Source organism: Hyperoodon ampullatus, assembly GCF_949752795.1.
Source record: "Hyperoodon ampullatus genome assembly, chromosome: 18".
NCBI lineage: Eukaryota > Metazoa > Chordata > Mammalia > Artiodactyla > Ziphiidae > Hyperoodon > Hyperoodon ampullatus.
In genome coordinates this window covers 50,907,437-50,929,362 of record NC_136931.1, presented here as the reverse complement: position 1 = coordinate 50,929,362, position 21,926 = coordinate 50,907,437, and the positions used below count along the sequence as shown (strand labels likewise).

The 21,926-nt window shown below is 56.4% G+C and overlaps 2 protein-coding genes across 2 annotated transcripts in view; both read right to left on the bottom strand.

The window, feature by feature from the left end:
- Window positions 1–5,695: 5,695 nt before the first annotated feature.
- On the bottom strand, window positions 5,696–13,928 carry CCDC97 (coiled-coil domain containing 97; the record flags this gene model as incomplete). The annotated part of the gene is made up of 5 exons (XM_079723843.1): window positions 5,696–5,816; window positions 7,751–7,880; window positions 8,344–8,622; window positions 10,421–10,876; window positions 13,871–13,928. The coding sequence occupies 5 exons, from the start codon at window positions 13,926–13,928 to the stop codon at window positions 5,696–5,698; spliced, it is 1,044 nt and encodes a 347-aa protein (XP_079579969.1).
- Window positions 13,929–16,495: 2,567 nt separating this feature from the next.
- The window catches only part of HNRNPUL1 (heterogeneous nuclear ribonucleoprotein U like 1), a 34,337-nt gene continuing 28,906 nt past the window's right edge, over window positions 16,496–21,926 (bottom strand). Inside the window, exons 12-15 of the mRNA XM_079723534.1 lie at window positions 21,411–21,692; window positions 19,980–20,269; window positions 18,396–18,590; window positions 16,496–17,811 (exon numbers count right to left, since the gene is read on the bottom strand). Coding sequence (XP_079579660.1) covers window positions 17,695–17,811; window positions 18,396–18,590; window positions 19,980–20,269; window positions 21,411–21,692 — 884 coding nt within the window. The 3' untranslated portion in view covers window positions 16,496–17,694. The remainder of the gene's footprint in view (window positions 17,812–18,395; window positions 18,591–19,979; window positions 20,270–21,410; window positions 21,693–21,926) is intronic.

The following is a 21,926-nucleotide window of genomic DNA, read 5'->3' as shown; positions in this document are numbered from 1 at the left end:
ATTCACACTCATACAGAGGTTCAAATCTGGACAACGTCCCACGCAAACACAGTCGCCTCTCAGAGCCACAATGGACACACACACAAACTCCTGCAGGATCCATGACACATGGACTGGGACACCTGGTGGCATGTGACACACGCCGCCCCATCACATGCACACAGCCCAGCCTTGGAGCTTGGCTGGGACACAACATAAGCAGAGACTTCCATAGGGACGCAGCAAGACGCAATCACACAAATACATCCTGTAGGATCCCAGGCACAACCACCACACTGCGGACACAGATGCAGAGGCAGTGCCGTGCACAGACACACTCCTCACAGCACCAGAGCCCCGTCAGGAAAGGAAACAGAGACTCCGGCCCCGACCCACCGACAGTTATACAAACATCCTCCATGGGGTCACGGTCACAAACAGGCACCGTGTGCACGCACAGGGCCTGACACGTCACAGTCCCACCCAGACACATACCACACAGGGAGATCTGACACGTCAGGATCTCGCAGACCGCCAGGCGGTCGTGCCCAGTCGGCCTGACATCTGCCGGCCCCACACGCTCAGGCCTGGGGAGTCCCACACGGCCCTACGGACGGTAGCCGACCCGTCATACTTAGACGCACTGTCACACCCCGGGTCCCAGACGGAGAGTCCCGCACACCCAGACACACCCCCGGGGCCGTGGCCCTCACACGCCCAGCTCGCGCGCCTCGGCCCAGGACAAGTCCCGGCCGCACACCCGGCCGCGCGCTCCCGCGGTCGCCGAGCCCTGGCCACGCCCCCGGGCCACACCCCGCCCACCCGCCCGGGCGCCGGGGGCAGGGAAAGCCGCGGGCTCAGCACCTTCCCGGCCGCGGGGGCGGCTCCTGCCCCGCCCCTCCCGGCACCTGGCCCCGCGGGAAGGCCGGGCCCGGCCCGGCCCGGCCCAGGCAGCCCCGGCCCCCAGCCAGCCGCAGGGGCAGGCCCGGGGGTTCGGGGCGCCCCGCTCCCCTCCCCCGCCTCTGCAGGCAGGCCGGGCGGCGAGGGAAGTCGTTGGGGGGAGCCTGGGTTCCGGCTGGAGCCCCGGCTTCCCGTCCTCCCCACAAGGGGCAGGAAGCAGGGCCGGGGGAGGCCAGCTCAGGCCTTCCTGCCCCCTCCCCCAGACAGGCCTGGGACCTGGGACGGGGTCAACGTGAGAGGGAGAAAGGGAGGGGGGAGGTGGGGGGAGGGAGAGTAAGCCCCCTTCCCCCTAGATCTCTGGACATCCAGCGCGTTGGTGTCTTTCATGTTTCTAATGTGAAGTTGTGTGTGTGTGACCCAGCAAGCTTTGTGGTGTGAATTTTGTGTGTCCAGCATAGGGGTCTCTAACACACGGCTGGGTGCCTGACGGCTGTGTTGGGTATGGACCAAGGGGGATTTTCAACTGGTGTCTCTCCAGCACGGGTTCAACTCGTGTGTGTGTGTGTGTGTGTGTGTGTGAGAGAGAGAGAGAGAGAGAGAGAGAGAGAGAGAGACAGACTGTGCTGCATTTGTTGTGCCTGCACCTGTGTTTTGTGTTTCTGCTGCACAAGCCGGTGTGCACTCTGGGTTCTGTGTCCGGACACTGTGTGACTCGGCTAGTCTGCGTGTATGAGTTGGTTGTATCCCTGGGGTGTGTTATGCGTCTGGATTTTTTCTCAGCACACTTGCTCTTCTTTCCTGGGTGTAAATTTGCACATTCTTAGCATAAGTTTGATTGGAAGTGCGGGTGTTTTCCGTGTGTGTTTATGGGTCTGTGAGAAAAGTGTTTCCAGGAGGTATTGTGTGTCTGCGTGTACGTTGTGTTTCCTACTCAGGATGTTTTCACTGCCTGTGTGTGACGGTTCCCAGTGTTTGTGTCTGTGGGTGAGTAGCTTCTGGGTTACGTTTTGTGATCAGTGTGTGCGTTGCTGGTATTCCGAGCATGTTTGTGTGTCTACGGGGTGTGTCTCCCACAGGCTTGCTGTCCTCCTCCCAGTGTGTCCATCTCCGGGACTGGTGTTCTCAGCCTCTGTGGGTATCTGTGAGCAGGTGGTGTCTGCATTTTGTGTCCCCACATGTGGGCTGATGACTTCAGTGTGTGAGCAGTCGTGTGGGTCTCTATTTTGCTCTATCACTCTCGAGTTTTCAGTGGGGTGTGTTCACGTTCACAAGCAGCTGCACGTGTGAGGCTGCATTTGTGCTGGTGTTTCCAGGGAGGGGGGGGGGCATCCCGTGTCCCTAGTGAAGCCGCTGGCAACCCGAGCGATGCGGCCTCCATGCTGAGTGGAGGCTGTGTCTGCAGCGCGTCCCCTTGCCGGCTGGTGCCACGTTGGCTCGGGGCTGGCCGTGGCGGGCAGGGCAGGGCAGGGGCTGTGGTGGGCACTGGACCCACGCCCGGACCTCGGTATAAATATCTTGGGCTGCCGGCGGCTGTGTTTACTTGGCCCCAGCCCGGGGGCGGCAGCAGCCGGGCAGGTCTTGGGGGCGGGGGTGACCAGGCCACAGCACAGTCACTTCCTTCTGGCCAGACAGGCTGCAGCCTCCCTGCCCCCTTTCTGGGTGGGGGCGAGGTGGTGACCCCTCATTCTGGGCTCCCAGGGGCCACCAGTGAAGCCCTGACCCCAACACCCCCGCTGGGTTTCCCAGGATCTGGGAGAGAGACCAGCAGAGATGGGACAAGGGCGGTGGGCCAGGAGACAGCGGAGAGAGGGGTAGGAAAAAATGAGGGTGAAGACAAGAGGAGGAGGGGGGCCTCTGACAGAAAGGCACGGGGACACGGAGCCGGAGAGGGAGGGAACGACAAGGAGGGAGAGGAGAGAAGAGGAGGCAGAGGCCCGGGCATAACGAGGGGGAAGAGAAGGGGCTGAGAGAGGGGAGACGAGAAGCGACGGGGAGACGATGACAGTCAGAGAGCTGCAGAGACAGACGTAAAGGGAAGACGGAGCTAGGGGGGAGGCAGAGGAAGGAGACAGCAGGGAGAAGGGACAGCGAGGCAGGTGGTTGGAGGGGATGAGGAGAGGGGCAGGACGCAAAGAGGTGTCAGACACGGGGGGTGGGGTAGCAGCCAGCAGAGCCCGGCCAGGACAGACAGGAGACACGGGGGTGGGGGCCGGATGCCCTCGGAGGGGCTCTCCCTTCCCTGACTCAGCCTCTCCGCCCACCCCAACCCCAGAACCAGGAGTGGAGGGGCAGGCGCCTCTCTGGGCACCTCCAGGTCTCAGCGGGTCTGAGGCTGTGATGGGGGAGTGTCTCTGGGCTCCACCTCGGTCCCTGAGACAGACGCTCCTTCTCTGCCATCTGACTAACCCTAATTCTGACTCAACTGCTGACTCTCATCACTTAAAAAATGTATGTAACAAATTTAGATACGGCACAGTGTATCACAAATTTAATGATCAAATGACAGACTGGTGAAAAATGTGCCCATCACCCAGGGCTGATGCCTGTATTATGAAAGACCTCTCACAACTTGAGGGCATCAATACAAGTACCTGAGAGACAAACATCTCTCCCAATTGTGAGTCTAGCTGGCTGGATCACCTTGGGCCTCCTCTGGGAGACACCCTATCAGTACTGACATTTTTTTTTTTTTTTTTTTGCGGTACGCGGGCCTCTCACTGCTGTGGCCTCTCCCAGTTGCGGAGCACAGGCTCCGAAGCGCAGGCTCAGCGGCCATGGCTCACGGGCCCAGCTGCTCCACGGCATGTGGGATCCTCCCGGACCGGGGCACGAACCCGTGTCCCCTGCATCGGCAGTCGGACTCTCAACCACTGCGCCACCAGGGAAGCCCAGTACTGACAGTTTATACTGCATGGGACGTCTGTGATGGTTCAGTGACTCAGATACTAAACACTAGATGACGCCGTCCGTCTGTGCATAGGAAGGACAGTGCCTAGCGCGCCAGGAGGGCCCCAAAGGTTTTAGCTGCTGTTATCCTCAACAGCTAACTCTCCTTCAGTCGTTAGCCCTGAAGAAGTCTGTGCGTCTGTCTACTCTGTGTGGCCCTGAGGGCGGACAGGCAGGCCAGGAGGTGGTCTCCAGGACTTAACGATTCTACACCCGAGTTTCCATCTCTGACGGCCACGTGGCCTTGAGTACGTGACGTCTCCTTTCTGGGCCTCCTGTGACCCACATCCGGGATGGAGCTGAGCCCCTCGTTCGCGGGGCTGTGTGGAGGATTCAGCGCAGCATCAGGCACCTTGCTGGGCCTGGCACAGGACAGAACTGCTCAGTAACCGGAAGTTTCCTCATTTAATAGTCTGAACATCCCTCGGCCTCCGTCTAGCTCTCACTTTGTGTGTCTGGCTCTAATTCCAGTTGAGCCAGAGGGCAGAGGCGAGGCCAGGGGGTCAAAAGCTGTGGCCCCAGGAGTCCGTGGGGTCTCCCCGGCACTCTGGGCCCCATGCTGGCGGAGGCAGTTTTCAGGGTCCTTCAGGCCTGGCTCACAGGAGTGAGGGGTCCCCGGGCCCCACCTCTCTCAACACATGGCCTGTGTCCTCCCCCACTAGCAGCTGGCCCCTTCCCTGCGTATGTCTACTGGGGGAGCGTGAGCTGGGTATGGGGGCATGGGAAGGCGGGATGCCTGGGTTCCCACAGGCCAGTGGCTGAGTCACCAGGCGGCCATCTGGCTCCCATTAGCCCAGGGCGGCAGGGGGCTCGGTGGGGCTGGCTTGGGGCAGGGATGCTGGGGCCGGCTGTGTGTGTGTGTGTGTGGGGGGGGGGGATGACTCAGGACCCATGATAACAGCCTGTGCATATTTGGGAAGTGTAAACAGGAGAGGGAGAGGGAGGTGGAGGAAGTGAAGGAAGGGAAAACTGTAGCTGGGCAGAGGGAGGCTGGTGGGGCTGGGAGGGGAAAGTCCCTCCTCTCCCTCTATACCAACCTGGCAGGCCCACGATCCCACGCTGCCCCTGCTCACCTCTCCCAAACCTGGGTCCTGAGGGAGAGGTGAGAGCCGGTGGCCACCCGCAAGGTCTCCCCACTGCCCACAGCGAGGCCCCATTACTCAGCAGTCAGGCTCTGTGGCCCACAGCAGCCAGGATGGGGGATGCTCAGGGCCTTGGCGGGGGGTACTGAAACCCAGAGGTAAAGGCTGAGAGACAGAGAGGGACAGAGCCAGCACAGAGGCTGCGAAACATGGAAGTGTATGGGCAGGAGGAGCCATGGGCCCAGAGAGGGAGGCCGAAGGAGATGGAACGTAACAGAGGCGAGGAGGTGCAAGTGTGAGCCTGAGCCTCAAGCACAGAGGGGCAGGAGAGAGAGGCGGGGCTGGGGAGGGAGAGGCGGAGCGCCGCTCTGGGTTCAACCTGCCAGCTCCAGCGACAAAGGGCCCCACTGGCCTAGGTCAAGGGGAGGATCTTCATCCTGGGCCCTGTTGTGGGGACAGAGGCCGAGGCACAGAGAGAGGGGGAGAAAGAGAAAGACAGAAAGGAAAAAGAGGGAGGGGGAGAAAGAGCGAGAGACACAGAAAGCAGGAGACAGAAAGGTGGTGAGAAAAAGACTGAGAGAGGAGAGAGGAGGGAGAGAGGCACCAGGGTTCAGGGGGAGAGGGAAATGGAGAGCAGGGGGAGGGGGCCGCGGAGGTGCGACCCGACCCAGCGAGGCTTGGTGGTAGAGGGCAGCCACCCTGCTGTCGCCTAGAGAAAGTCACTGAGCCGGCCTGGCCTGTCATCAGCGGCCTCGTTGGGGCGGGGGACGGGGTGGGCGCCGCAGCCGTCAGTCCCCGTCCAGCTCTGGGCTGGGTGCGTCCTCGGGCTCCTCCTCATCGAAGTACCTCTCCTCTTCATCCCGGGCCACTATGTCCAGGTTGTCGAAGTCGGGGTTGTCGTCCACGGTGCTGCAGGGGGAGGGAGCTGTCAGGGGCTGGCTCTGCCTGCACCCCAGCCCCCCCCGCTCCTGTGGAGAGGAGCTGGGGCCTGGGGCCCCCTGAAGTGAAAGGCCATACGCTGGCAGCTGTAAGTCAGAGCGAACTTACAGCTGGGTTATGTTGCGTCTCTCAGGGCTTCAAACAAAAGGCAACATTTTCCAAAGCAGAGATTTTACATGAAAACTTCTGGTTTCTCTTAAAAAGCCAGAAGATGTGGTGACACATGGGCCCACATCTGGGCCCTGAGGCAGTGGTTCTCAACCAGGAAGATTCTGCTCCCCCCGCAAAGGAACATTTGTGATAACTGGAGACATTTTGGTGGTTACAAGTTGTGGGGCTGCTACTGGCATCCAGTGGTGGACGTCACGGATGCTGCTCGACACCCGCCACACACAGGACAGTCTGCACAAAGGGTTATCCAGCCCCAAAGGTCCACAGTGCTGAAGTTGAGAAACCCTGCCCTCAGGCAACAAGTGATCCTAAGTTGTGAGGAGGACCCCCGGTAGTGCTCCAAACCCTACCAGGCTCCCTCACACTCTCTTTGGTGCAGGAAGCCCTGTCCAATCCAGCCCCGCCACCCCTGATGAGACCGCCTACCCCTCACCCCTCGCACACCACACTGTTCCTCTGTGCCCCTCAAGGCTCTTGCACCCGCTGTTCCCCCTGCCAGGAACGCTCTTCCCCAGGGTATTGATGTCGCTTACCCCTCACTTCCTGCAGGTCTTTGCTCCGATGTCACCTGCTCAGAGAGCCTTCCCTGGTCACCTCATCACCCTGCTCCCACCCCCAACGCCGGGACCCTGCTTTGTCTTTCTTCCTGGCCCCATCACCACTAGATGTTTCGCACCTCCAGCACCTCCATTCCGCTCCCTGCTGCCTTCCTCGCCAGAGGGGGACTCCTTCAGGGCAGGGAACCCTTCCATCGGTTTTGTTCCCTGCTTGATCCCGAGTCTGGACCCAGCAGCGCTGAGCACCTGGTGGCTGAATGCAGCTCAGCAGCTGCCCCGCGGAGAGGGAACAGGCTTCAGTCCCCACCACGCCCCATTCCTCACACCAGGGCCGACGTCCTCGTGAGCACCTGGCTTTATGACAGCAGCGGTGCCCTTACGGAGGGCTCCCCACAGCCCAGGGACTCTACTCAACTGCTTTGTGTGGAACACTGAGATCAGTCAATGTAAAAGTGGGTCAGCCAGACTCGCCTCTGGAGCTGGGGATCCCGGACTGGACCAGCGATGCTCTGGTACCAGGCACTGCTGTAGCTGTGGCAATCATGACACCACCCCCCGCACCCCCGCCGCCATTCTACTGATGAGGCCCTGAGGCTCTGCTTGTTCATATGTCAGGGGGGCTGGGTTTGAAACCAGGGCCCTCTGCTGCCACACCTGATGTTCCAGACCACAAGGCGAGGCTGCCTCCGTTGACAAAACCATTTATCTTTTACGCTGATACTTCACTTGCCTGTGTCCTTTTCCCTGATGGCAAAATCCTTTTCCAAAGCAGGTGGCCCAGGTACCTTATCCCTGGGGTTCTACTGGAGAAATGAACAACCAGCACTGCAGGGGCACCCACCACAGGCCCCTCCACGCCAGGCATTACCCTGCCAGGGATTACTTCCTGCAGCATGAGGAAGTCCAGGGTCCTGGGGGACACTTAGGAAGCTTGCGGTAGTGGCATCCTACCAGGCCACCACCACCACCTACCCAAATGGGAATGTTTCATCAATATGGAGCTGAATGTCAGCCCTGCTCACTCCCCTCCTTCAGGTGAGGGGACTGCAAAGCTACTCCACGGTCACCCACTGAGCTCTGATCTGAAAGCTTTAGGCTGTGTGACCCCAGAGCCCATGTCCTGTGGGGTGCCGGGCTGGGGGACTGGTGGGGGCGCGCGGGAGGGCACGGGAGCACCTGTAGTCAAAGTCCCCATCCTTGCCGTCCAGGAAGTGTTGGTGCATCCGGCTGGTGAACTCTTCCCGCAGGATCAGCCTCTCTTCTGAGTCGGGGACCCAGGCCTCCAAGTCTTTGCCAGGCCTCTGGTCTGTAGGGGGAGACACCCAGGGTGGGGTGTGTGAGGACTGTGCTGAACACACCTCCACAGAGAGCTGCATCCTTCGTGCTGGGTGGCACTGGGAACACAGCAGTGACCAAGACGGCCCCGTCCCTACCTTCCTGGGGCACACACTGAACACGTGACAACACAGTGCTCTGGAGGCCACAGAGCAGGGTTAGGACCTGACGCCTGAAGGGTGGTAAAGGGAAGGCACTCCTGGCAGAGGGAACGGCATGAGCAAAGGCCTGGAGGTGGTGGATTGCTTGGTGTCTTCGAGGAGTGGGGACAGGGATGCTGGAGAGGACGGGAAGGGCCAGGGCACGCAGGGCACGCAGGGCAGGGACGTGATCTGTTCCCGCAGGCGGGCCCGGCCTAGTGCTGTGGAGCTGAGACACACAAGCCTGGGGCTGGGCTGTGCCGACACCGGGGCCTCCTCACTGCCGGCCCTCACCTTCCTCGCCGCTGTCTTCCTCCTCCTCCTCCTCCTCCAAGCAGGCCTCCTCCTCCTCCTGCTGCTGGAGCAGCCGCTGCTGCAGCTCCCGCTCCTGGTAGGACTGGAGCAGCAGGTCGGAGAGCGAGCAGGTGGGAGTGCCGGGGGATCCAGGCTTGGGCGGCCAGTGGGCCGGGGTGCGGGCGCTGAGCTCCTCTAGGGTCAGGTACTGCCCGATGTACTGCTCATACAGCAGCGGGGCCCGAAACCGCATCTGCTCGTCGCTGAAGTACTCGCCCCCTGCACGGAGGAGACAGGGTGGGCGTGGAGTCAAGGGCCTGCGGGCCAGGCGAGGGGCTGGGCGGAGGGTGAGTGTGCCTGCACAGACCTGTGTCCACCCAGGCGTGGGACCACGCTGACAGGAAGCCGTAGACACACAAGTGTGATTGTGATCGTCCACATTCAGGAATGTATGCAAACATGCACAGATGCCTGAGGTCGTGACCATGAGAACTCATGCACGTGTCTAAGCACGTGTGCACGACCAGGCCTGTATCTACGTGTGGACTCATGTGTCCAAACATGTAGGGTACACAGTCAGGTTGCTGGCCATCCTGGCCCGAGGCACTGCTGGCCTAGGGCCCGTGTACAACTGTGCCTGGGCAGGATTCGTGTGTGTGTGTGTGTGTGTGTGTGTGTGTGTGTGTGTGTACACTGCTGTGGGTCCCTGCATCTGGGAGCTGGTGTGCAGGACGTTGTGGGCAGGTATACTGTGCATGGAAGCCAGTATGTAGACTGTGTGCGCCTGTCTGCTGAGCCCCGTTCTGGCTGTTGGTGCACACACCTGGACACGCCTGCACTGCTGGGCACATAAGTGCACATCTTCATGGAGCAGACATGTGTGTGCACAGCGTCAGGTCTAGCAGGGCATCTGCCCAGGTGTGGGTGTCCCTGTTGGTCTTCCAGACCCCAGATCTCACCTCTCCCCAGAGCGTTCCTCTCTGCAACCACCCCTTCTGAGGGCCTGGCTTCCCCCCTCCCCAAACCCAGGGCCTTCATGCCTCTCCTGATGTCTCTTCCGGCACAGGCAGCTCTGTCCCTCAGATAACAGTTAAGCCTGCCCAGCCCCTCCCACCGCTGGTCCTAGCCCCGCCCTCAGAGCCCAGGAATCCTGTGACCATCCCTGTCCTGCCCTCCATCTTGCCTTCTCTCTCTTACCCCCCTCTCTCTGTTCCCGATGTTTCCCACCACATTCTGTTTCTCTCCCTCCTTCTCCCTATCTTTCACTGTCACTCTCTCTCTCTGGGTCTCAGTTTCTCCCTCCCCTCCTCTGCCCCTCCGTCTCCACCCATCTCCGTGGCTCTGGCTGTCTCAGTTCCTGCCAGCTCACCCCACTTCTTTCATTCACTCACCCTCCCTCCTCTCTTCATCCCTGCTCCTCATCTGTCACTCTGTTCCACTCTCTCCGGATGCCTTTCTCTACAGCCTGTGCCTTCTCCCTAACTAGAATCTTAACTCACTCTCTCCTTCACCTGCTCTCATCTTTTAACTTTAGTTCTGGTGTCTTTGGTCACAAAGCTGCTCGTAACTACATCATGGTCAAAAAGGTACCAATGTTACAAAAATAATAAATAAATAAACAAATAAAAAAGAGAAAGGTACCAATGTTTTCCATGCTTTTCACATGTGTTTTTTTTTTCAAGAGGAATTGCCTCCCCTGGGTCATGAACATATTCCCCTAGGTTTCTGTCAATGCCTCTGTGTACAGTGTAAGGTAGGGATCTAGTTTCCCTGAGGGGTAACCAGTTCTCACAGTGCTGGATACTGTGTGTCCTCGGCCTGCTGGTCTGAAATGGCACTTCTGTTATCTACTAAATTCTGACCCTTCTCACTGGCTGCCCCATTCTCTTCCCGTGGGTCCCTGTTTGTCTCTCCCTATCTCACCCTGTCACCTCACATTTCTGTCTCCATCTCTCCCCGGGTCACTGTCTTAAAACTTATCTCCCAGGATCTCTGTCTGCGTTTCTGCTCCTGCATCCTTGTTTCTCACTTCCTCTGCTTCAGTCTCCCCTCCCACCCAACCTGTCCGCCCCCACACCTTGGATGAGCTCACGCAGGGCAGCGTAGCGGCGGTTACGCAGGCGGGTGCGCAGGGTGCGGGGTCGGGTGCTGCCTTGCCGGGCCACCTCGGCACAGTAGAAGTCCGCGCGGTGGTCACCGCGCAAGTGGCCAAAGCAGGCCAGGTGCTCCTCCCGGAGGCCCGTGCGGAAGCGCTCCAGAAACACCAGTGGCTTCTCATGGTACAGCTGGCCCAGGATGGCCACCTTCTCCTGCTCCGTCAGGTCGGGCTCGCCCTGCTGCTGGCTGCACACGGGCAGGCGGCTGGCAGCCACGGCGCGCAGCATGGCACTCACCGCCGCGTCCTCGACCTCTGAGGGGTCAGTGTCTAGGGCCTTTGGCGCTCCCTCTGCTGCTTCTGCCTTGTCCTGGGGTTGGGATGGGACCGGTGTCCAGCTCAGCTCCCCCCAGTGCCCAGGACTGGGCTCCGTGCAGCCTGTGGGGAGAGGCGAGATCAGTCAGTCCAGGATGGGAGAGCGGATGGGGCAGTGGGTGCTCACTCACTCACTCACTCATTTCACATTTATTGAGCACCTACTGTATTCTGGGCACTGTTCTAGGCCCTAGAGATACCACAGTAAGCAAGAGATTGACAGTTTAGTGGGGAACGCAGGCATGTGAAAACATAGTTAGTGAAAACATAGAGTGTGTTAGGTGGTTCCAAGAGCTGTGTAGGAAAATGAGGAGGGAAGGAGGAGGGAATGGGGGTGAGGCTGCAATTTTAAATGGACAGTCAGAGAGGGCCTTGCCCAAGAGGTGACATTTCAGTAGAGACCTGAGGTGGTGAGGAACTGAGCCACGAGATTTCTGTGGGAACTGGCAGAGGGAACAGCCAGTGAAAAGGCCCTGAGGTAGTGTGCTTGGTGTATTTACTTGGTCCTTGAGCACTTCGTTCATTGATTCACTCAATTTTGCCTTTTCCCTTGCTCACGAAATCATCAATACATTCACTAAGTCGTTTACTCATTCACTCATTCATTCTCCTACTCATTTGCATATCCATCCAACCACTCTTCAGCAACTCTAAATCTATGCCGGGCCCTGAGCTGGGCAATGCTGAGGACCCCCGGAGGGATCCAGTTCAGCTCCCAGAGGGCACCCTGTCTGATGGGGGAAGACAGGCAAGGTCAAAGACAGCACAGGCACTGGTAACAGAAAAGCAGAGCGCTGGGCAAACCCTGGTGCAAGCTGCTTCTCAAAAGTGGTGGCAACTGGAGCAAGGCTACAGCACGCAGGAAATAAGTGAAGACAGGAGGTACAGACAACTCCTTTAGCTTGGCTGGGGTGGGGAAGAGAAAGAGGGTGGTGGTTACAGGCACAACGGGTTTCAGGGAGGGTTTTAATGACTGAGGCAAGAGAAGACTGAGCTGGACCAGGTAAAGGGGCTGTGGAGGAGGGGACAGGAGGGGGTCGTGGTTAAAAAGACGCTTGGGAGGCCGAGTAGGACAAGTCATTGGAATGAAGGGCTAGGAGGTGAGGGAGGTATCCAGTTAAGGTACAGGGCTCTGGCCAGGGGCCTGGTCAAACTGTCCCTGACACAGAGACATGGATGAGGAGCAAGTCTGGGGGAAGATGCTGAGGCCGGTTTGGGACATGGATGGTATGACAGGCCCAGGAGACATCCAAGGGGAAGCATTTACAAGACTGCTGGTACATGGGAGACTTCTCAGGGGAGAAGTGTTGGGCTGGGGACTGAGTTATGGGAGTCGTCAGAGCAAAGAACAGAAGTAAAGCTGAAGGAAATAAGAAGTCGCGGGGAGGGTGGGGGGAGTGTGTAAGGTATGAAAAGAGAAGAGGGGCCAAGAAACAGTCCTGACTGGATGGGGAGAAGACATGTCTATGAAGTAGGCTGTGAGAGGCTAAAAAATGGCCCCCAAAAGATAGTCACGTCTTAATTCCTGGAACCCGTGAATGTTACCTTACATGGCCAAAAAAAAGCGGGGTCTTTGCAAATATGATTAAATTATGGATCTTGAGATAGGGGTATTATCTTGGATTATCCAGGTGGGCCCTAAACGCCATTACAAGTGTCCTATAAGAGGGAGATTTGACATACACAGAGGAGAACACAAGGTGAAGACAGACAGAAGCAGAGATTGGAGTGATGTGGCCACAAACCAAGGAATGCCAGGAGCCACCAGAAGCTGGAAGAGGTGAGGAATGGGTTCTCCCTTAGAGCCTCTGAGGGAGCTCTCCATGGCCCTGCTGACACCTTGATTTCAACCCAGTGATACTGACTTCAGACTTCTGGCTTCCAGAACTGTGAGAGAATAAATTTCTGTTGTTTTAAGCCACCCAGTTTGTGATCATTTGATACAGCAGCCCCAGGAAACTAATACTGGCTGAGCAGGAGGAGCCCGAGAGATAGGAAGGATATCAGAAGGAGTGGTGTCACAGAAACCAAAGGAATATTTTCAAGAAGGATGGAGGGGTCAATGGCATTGAATTCTCCAAGTAGTCTAATAAGGAAAAAACTGAACAGGGTGACTCAGTTTAACTACACAGGGCGTTCACTGCAGACCCCGATAGGTGCAGTTTCTGAAGGTAAAATTGCCAGACTGCAGTGGGTGGGTAGTGAGGAAATGGAGGCGAGTGTGCATGACTCTTTGGAGAAGATAAATGGTATCTGGAAGGCAGCATGGAATCAAGGGATAGATTTTCTTTTTAGGTTAAAGCTTTTTTCTTCTTATTATGGAAACTTTCAAACATGCACATAAGTAGAAAGTACAATGACCGCCCCCCCCCCACACCAATATATCCATCATCCAGCTTCAAAAGTGACCAATTCTTGTCCAGTGATGTTTCAACCAATCTCTCAACCGCACCTCACCCCACACGGGATTACTCTGAAGCACCAGGATAGAATTTTAAGATGAGCAAAACAAAAGCATTTTAGGTACTGTTGGGGAGGCATCAGGAGAAATAAAAGAGACTGAAGATGCAAAAGAGATGGGGGAGCACAGAAACGAATTAACGACTCTGAGGAAGCAGATGGGACTGTGGACTTTCGGAGAAGGGGAATTAGACTGAAATGGGGGGAGCCGTTAGTATGGTCTAAGTAGAGTTTGCATGGGACAGGAGGAAGCAAGGGAAGGAGGTAACTTGAGAAGCACGGTTGACTGGGACAATGGGAGAGCCCAGGACAGAGACGTTTATGCTAGCCTGAGAGCTTGGTAAGGAACTGGATTAGCCTGGGACACGGAAAGAGCCGGCTGGAACTTGGAAGAGGTTAATTTCGGGGGAGGGGATGAGGTAAAGGAGGTCAGCCTGCAACGAAAGGGGTTAATCTGGACAAAGTGGTGAAGGGGACAGTTAGGGCCGAGGGCAGGTGTTCCCTTCTAAAGAGTCCTCCTTCGCCTTCACGGGGAATCATTTCCCAGTGACACCGCAACTCCACCCTCCCACCGCCTCCGCGTGGCCAGGACCTCACCTTCACGGGGTTCCGTCGCCGCCGTCGCAGTCGCAGTCGCTGTCGCTACGGCCTCCATCCCGATTCTCTACGACTTGTTACCTGCTGTGGCAGGCCCCACACACCAAACCCGCCCCAGGTCCTCAGCGGCCACTTCCGGCCGAGCACACTCCCGGGCCCGGGTGCCCCGCGGCACCAGGAACCAAAGTTCCGGGACGAAGTTGGATTTTCCTATGCGCATGCGTGCTTCCGTCCGGCCCCGCCCACCCCAGGCAGGAAAAGGGCACCAGGGTCAGATAGATTCTTCCGGCACGCCGCACCCCCGCAATTTGAACCGCTACGAAATTGGACTATCGGGAGGGAAGGCTTGTTCACCCTGTGCACTGCTGTGACTCCAGAGCCCAGCATGCTTAATTTGGGGATAAATGGTTTGAATGACCACTCTCCAGGGCCTCTGAGGGCTTGGGCTCTGGTTTAGACCCCAGTCTATCTTGTTTCTTCGCCACGTCAAGAATATTTACTAAGCCTTGTCGCTTGCTTCTGTCATCACACCCAGTCCCTGCTTAGCATGAGATAGGTGGTGAGATCAGAGACTCAACTTCCCACTTTGTGCTCCCAGGACCTGAAGAATCTTCAGGTGTGGAGAGACCTTGGTCCTGATTTGCCCTACGTGACGGGTAGGGACTCACATTCAAGTGTTACCAGTGGCCTGAGTGGGCAGGGCTGATGGACCCAGAGAACTAAGGGAGCTGCCCACCCCAGCCTGCAGGACCCAGGGAAGGTTCTTTTCTGAGAGTAAAGGACACCCAAACTGAGACCGGAAAAATGATCAGGAACCAGGATAAGAGGGAGGTAGAGAAGGGTCTCATGTAGGAGGATGGGCAAGGCAAACCCCTGGAGAGGAAGGCAGGCATCAATAGTTCTGGTTGCTTCTGTATGGCCAGGTAATAGGAAAGGAGTTCTAACTTGAAGGTCATGATCGGGCTGCAAGGATTGGAAAACCTCACAAATCTTTATGCAAAATTCCACGTACACATGTATTTCCAAGGCAGAAGTTCATGGCATTTAGATTCTAAAAGGGATTTGTGATTCCCCTATAACAAACTAGTGATCCTAAGTTTGAAAGGGGAGTGGTAAAAGGTAATGCCAGTGAGGTCACCAGGGGCCAGGCATGTGGAGCCTGTAAGCCATATTAAGTAGCTTGAGCTCCTTTATCCTGTGGGGAGTGAGCAGGGGGGTATCAGGGTAAGGGACTGGAGGTCAGAGAGATCTGTGAGGAGGCTGATGCAGTAACCCAGATATTAAGGCCAAAGGCAGAAGAATAACTTCCCGTTTGCATTCCCAGGATAAGGGATCTGGAGGAAAGTGACTAATTTGTCACTTGGGATAGATGGGGACTGACTACACTTAGACATATTGCCAGGAGAGGCCAGCAGAAGGCACTGTTGCCCAACACATGGACCTGCAGGGAAGGGGACTTCCCAGCCTAGAGGACCGGAGGGCCTCCCTCAGTAGGGAGAGGCCACTCTAGGATTCCCTTCAGCCCAACTAGCCATCAACCTTGGCTCCACCTCATGTTCAGATGCCTTGCATCTGACCTCAAAAGTAGTCAACCTTCCTCCTCCCTGTTTTGTAGCCTGTGCTCCCTTCACAAGGCTCTGAGACAGTTCCTGTGAGGGGAGAGATGGAGCTGAACTGGCTGTTCCTGTGCCCCAGCCTTGTCCCTCACAAGGGGCCAGGAGTACAGCATGCCTAAGGGGATTGAAGAAATGACTCAAGTTGCTGGGGAAGGAGGATAGGCTGTGGGGATGAAATCAGACAGTTTTTTTTTTTTTTTTTTTTTTTTTTTGCAGTACCCGGGCCTCTCACTGTTGTGGCCTCTCCCGTTGCGGAGCACGGGCTCTGGACGCGCAGGCTCAGCGGGCATGGCTCACGGGCCCAGCTGCTCCGCGGCATGCGGGATCCTCCCGGACTGGGACACGAACCTGTGTCCGCTGTATCGGCAGGCAGACTCTCAACCACTGCGCCACCAGGGAAGCCCCAGAAAGTCTTTTGTCGCAGCTCATTCCTCTCTAAAAAAATCTCCCTTCTCCACGAAACCCTCACCTCACCACCCCCCTCCACCCCAAGCTCCCACAGCTGACCTTGGCACTGTCACCATTCCATGACAGGTCCGTGTTACCTCTGGACTGAGAGCCCCGTGAGGGCAGGGTCCAGGACTGCCTTGGTCATGCTATGTCCTCAGCACTGTCCAGAGTGGGTGTGGGTAAGGAACAGAGCAAGTACCTAACACTGGCTGGATAAAGAAGCTCCTGGAATCCCCACTAGCCTGGATCCAGGAGCGCGGTCAAGAACCATCCTAAGTCCAGCACAGAGGCCAGGCCTAATGTGGATGGGCAGTCACACCAAGGGATGACCCCAACAGTCCAGCCCTAGTTTCCTACCATCACCCTACCTTGCTCTCTGCCTCGGGACTTGTTCCATCCTTTTCTACTCACAAATTCCGGGAGGGATTTGGGACTGTGGGTGAACTGGAAAGGGCAGAGACCAGAGAACCACGTTAAAAGTGAACTGGTGGATTTTAAACTGAGGGCCTGAGGTTTAAGGGGGCATCCCCAGCACCAAAAATGGGGACAGGCACACAAATCCCACAGTAAGTGTTTAATGAGTAAATAATGTCCCCTTGAAAAGGCTCCCACCCCAATTAAAGGCCAACTGCAGTAACACTTCAGGGTTGAAACCTTGCTTCCTTCCTGCTAGGAGGTGCCATGTCATTTATTGAAACAAAACAAAAACAAAACAAAACAGGGCAAACACATTTCTTAATAAGTGCAGTTTGTTAAAGTCCTGTTAAAACATATGGGTCAAGGGGAAGTAAAAATAATCAGGATCACTGTAGGAAAAACCTTTAGGTCTGGCACCTGGGAGACCTTTGGAGAGGAGGCAGTGGGAGAAACTTCACGTTCTGAAAGGAAGGAGCCCCCCAACTCCCTTCTTCCCTCTCACCCGATTAATCCCACCAGAAACTACCAAGACGCCCGGGATAAAATGTTTCAAGTTCAATAGTCACACTCTCTCCAAATACAAAAGGCAGGTACAATTCAACTCAACACAGAAGCTTGTGTGCAAAGTTACGGGAAACTGAGACATTGTATAAAAAGTTAGGTTAAAGATGATTCTGTGGTTTTGTTTTGTGTGTGTTTTGTTTTGAGGGTGTGGCTCTTCCTCGGTCACCTGAACTCAGCAAAGAAATGGTTATCCTGATGAAGTATCAACAGCCGACCCACAGTAAAAAGGGACAAATTCTAAAAATTAAAAAAAAAAAGCATTATTACCAAAAAAATATCTGTCGCTTCTTCCTCCCTCTGCATTTTGCTTTTTTAAACTTGTGTGTGTTTTTAAGTTTTTGATTTTTTTTTTTTTTTTTTTAATCCTGAAAAGTAGACAGTAAAACAGCTCCTGGAAGAATTTACAACCAACTGCATGAGAACCTGGGAAGCTGAGGGGCTGGAGTAGGGCTGGGACCAGAGCACAGGAAGGGGCCTCCCCACAGCCCTGTAGCCTCACTGTACGACCAAGGGAGGCGGGGGGCTCTTTAGTCAAAAAGGAGGAAGGGAGGAAGAGGAAGAGGAGGGGGGCGGGGGACAAACAAAATAAATGGTCATTGTTGCCTGTTTGAATCCGGAGGAAAATGCCCGGCCCTGTGTGGGGGAAGAGCCCCTTGGAGGAGAGGCAGCCCTGGGAGGACCTGTCCCCCAGCACCACGTGACCCGGTGGGGGTGGAAAAGGGGGGCCAAGGTGGGCGCTGGTGGAGGAAGCCGGCAGGGGCCTCCAGGACACACTGGCTACTGTGTGCTTGTGCCCCCCTGTGTGTTCCCGGAGTAGCTCCCGTAGTCATAGTTCCCGTAGTACGGCGGCCACTGGCCCTGGTTCTGATAGTACTGGTTCCACTGCTGGGCATACTGGGGAGAGAGAAACCAAGAGCACCAGGTTGTCATTCATCCAGACCCACAACTGGCTTCTCCCCTGACCCCACCCTCACCCATGGTGGAGATGGGTGTGGTGATGACAGTCAACACATAGGTCTGACAAGAGAAATCAAGGTACCTTGGGAGGATAAGTGAATGACCTGATGTCACATGGGTGGGCAGTTAGAGACTGAAGCCCAGGTATCCTGGCTTGCCAACCTAATGCCCTTTCAGGTATAGCTAGATACCATGTTCAAAATACTCAGAAACAGGCATGGGGCCTAGCATCAATCAATCAGAATGGACACTGGCCATGGTACTGAATCAGGGTTTGAGGCCCCCTGCTAAGCCCTCTGCTTGCTGCACTGGGGAGAGGAACTAGGATGGCAGTTACTTAGCAGCCAGCGTAGAAGTGTTCAACAAACGGCACGGCTATACTGTACTAGACGGACACCAGCCCAAGGCCAGAGAGCTGCCCATCTTTTTAGGGATAAGCAGGGACACAGGTCTGGGAATACACATCCCTGTGGGGCCCCTAGAAGTCTCCCCATTCTCCCCCCTCCGCTTGTGGCACTTACCTGTTGGTACTGGTTATAGCTGGGCTGCGGGTAGGTCTGTGCGGTGGGGGGCGGCGGAGGGGTGTAAGGGGCTGGGTTGTAGCCGCCGTAGCTCCCATAGTTGTAGGCAGGTGGTGGCGGAGGTGGAGGTGGTGGAGCTGTGTAGCCCTGGCTGTAACCTCCCTGGTTGTAGGGAGGTGGCTGGCTGTAACTCGGCTGGAAAGTGGAGGGAAAAAAACAGGTCTCTGTGAAATAGCCAGCTCAGCTGGGATGCAGGAAGGGCCTTTGTAAGCAGTGGGTCCACAAAGGAACTTCCCTGGTGGAGGCTGTTTCAGGGCTGAGAAGGAGGTGGGTCACCTCTGTGACATGGCAGGACAGGGTAGGATCAAGAGCTACATTCTGGACTCTAATCCCAGCTCTGAGACCCTGGGGGAGCAAGGCACACAGCATCTCCTGAAATCCCAGTGGTTTTTTTTTTCTCTGTAAAATGAGAATTACAACAGAACCACCCCTTTGGATTGCCTTGCGTATTCACTAAGCTTACGTGCACCATCCATTGGGCACAATAAATGGTGGTATTTGTTATAGGAAGACCTGCTAAGAAAAACAGTAGTGGCAATTTCCTAAGTGCTTCCCATGTCCAGGCTGGATCCTTAACTCCTCTAATCCTGCAATCAACTCTCTGAGGCAGGCTCCATTGGCTTCATTTTACAGAGAAGGAAGGTGAGGCTCAGGGAGGTGAAATCACTAGGCCCAAGCCACACAGGTAAAAAGTGGCAGAGCTGTGACTTGCCCCCAGGTCCGCCTAGTTCCAGAGCCTTACCTGCAAAGCTATGATGTCATCTTCCCCCCACAACAAACCTTGGAAGTGAGTTCTACAACTAACTCTAGTCCTTTATGAGGAAAACGAGGTCCCGAGAGGTGAAGCTGTTTGTCCAAGGTCACAAAACCAGAACGCTGTGGGGCTGGGGTTTGACTTTGTGTCTGCCCAACTCCTGTTCTAGGAAATGTTCTGGTTAGACCAGGACTAGAACCATTCACCTGTGTCTCCTGGCAGCTGCCTCCAGGCCTGGAGCGTGGAAGGTGCCAGTAAACGGGGACCGCTCTGGTTACGGGGCCTGTGCGTACAGAGCTGAGCACTGGCTCTCTAAAAACTCAAACTGAGCCTGAAGCTCTCAGGGCAGAGGTCAAGTCCTCACCAACCTTTGAGTCTGTCCCTACATCCTGAAGACAAGGGGATCAGCCCCTTCAAGCCTAGGTTGAAGGGGTAACTCCAATTGAGTGCTTTCTTGGGGATTCAGTGAGGCCAGTGACACAGCCAAGAGAACACAGCCAAGAGAAATGTACTTGTGGGACCAACACATACAGCCCGCCCTGAGAGGGATGACAGAACAGGTAGGTCCCCCGATTTACTCTGGGTCTGGAAGGCATCTGGGAATATCTAGGGTCTGTCTCATCCAAAAGCACTGGCAGGGAAGGGAGAAAGGGCAGGGCTGGAGGTAAGAGTTAAGACCTGTGGCTGGAGCACATGTTGGTGATTTCCCTGGACCCATCTCCTCTCACCTGTTCACACACACACGCACGCACGCACGCTTATCCTCTCACCTGTGGAGGGCTGTAGCTGCTGACAGTAGGGGTGCTGGTATTGGCGCTCGAGCCAGGGATGTTGCTGTTCTTAGTGTAGCTGCCGGCCCCTGGGGGGTTCCGAGCAGGGCTGTAGCTGGGTGGCGGTGGAGGCTGCTGTGGCGGTGGCTGCGGTGGCGGTGGCTGCTGTGGCGGCGGCTGTTGCTGGGGAGCCCGGTTGTAGCTGCCTCGGGTGTTGGAGTTGTTGTTATCCCGGCTGTTGTTACCCCAGCGGTTCTGGTTGTAGCCACCACCTCCACTGCGGTTGAAACCTGCATTGGAGAACCAGGTGAGAGGCCCTGCTGTTCTCAATTTGGGACCCTCAGGAGCTGGGCTGTCTTAAGGACTGCTGTAGCTCCAGTGTGACCAGGCACAGAGCAGGAGCCCAGTCCCAGTGAACAAGTAAAGCACCCCCTCCGGCCTTCCCCAGAGCCCTGGGAGCACTCCCCCATGCCGCCCTGGTAACACTCAGTTGTTACGGCCTGCTGACAGGTTTGTCTTGCCCATTGGACTGTGAGCCTGGGACCAGGGCTGTCTTAGTTTCTCCTGTGTCCCCAACATCTAAGCACTGGGGACAGTCCTTTTCAGGCTTGGCCAAATGGGCTGGCCTCTTCTGAGCCTTTGTGCAGTTTTCGTGAGCCCAGAACCCTTCCCCCAGCCGACTCCTACTGGCTTCTGGACCTCAGCTTAGACATCAGCCCGTTGGGAGGCCTTTCCTGAGCCCTGCTCCCCTGCAGGCTGGATCAGGTATCACTGGAGCTCAAAGTACCCCCGGGCTGTGCCATTCAGCCCAGAATCCTTCTGGACTGTCACTACAGGGTGATACAGTGTCTGGGTCAAGGCTCTGTCTCCAAAACCACCCAGCACAAGACTGAAACAGAGTAGGGCATGCTTATTAAATCATGATCCTACACTTCAGAGAGAGCATAACTTAGTAAGAACCTGGGCTCTGGATCCATCACCACTTGATCCCAACTATGGATTCAGCTGGGTGAATCTTGGGCAAATTAACCTCTCCAAGCGTGTTTCTCCATGTGTTTTAGAAGCAAAACCAGTCCTAATATTTGCCCTGTGCCAGGTCCTGAGGTGGGACCCAGGACTGGCAGTAAACTCGGGTCTGGCCCCTCTTCTCAAGAAGCTCATGGTCAGATGAGGGGGGTGGGAAAGATTCATAAAAATAATAGCAATGCGACATACAAATGGGCAAGGGCTTCAGGAGCAACGTCCAGGGGGAGCACGACAGTGGGAGAGTTTCCCTGAGGCCCCAGACTCTGATTTATCTCAGTTCTCTACCAGAGTTCAGCCCACAGCGGGTGACAGGGAAACGTCATCTGCTGACTGAGCAAGCAGTCACAAAACGCAACCCTGAACCAGGAACCAAAAGCAGGGACAGCTCAGTGTGAGATGCCTCACCTCCTCGGTAGCTGCCTCCTCCGCTGCCTCCTCCTCGATTCTGGAAGCCTCCTCGGTTGCCCCCGGGGGGACCTCGGTTGTCATAGCGCTGGAAACCGCCGCCACCCCCACGGCCCCGGAAACCCCCGCTGCCTCGGCTGTCAAAGCGCTTCTCAGGGGGCGGCCCGGCCCTGCGGCCTTCCTCATTGTACTGCCTCACCAGCTTGTCTGCTTCCTCGCGCTGCAGCTCAATGAACAGCACCTCGTCCAGGAAGTCCCCAACATCTGGCAACGTGAAGTTGGCTAGGAGGAAGGGAGGGCCCCAGAGGGAACAAGAAGAGGCGGTCAGCACCTTCTGAGGTCTGGTCTCCTTCACCCCCAGGACACTGGCCTGCCAGAAGGGAGGAGGAGGAGGGGACTGCAGTATAAGCGACAGAGGAGAGACAGGGTCCCAAACTCGGCCTCCCTGACAACAGTAAGGGGCTAACAAAGACCCTCTCCTCCCTTTCCTGAAGAGGTGGCTAAGCCCCACCAAAC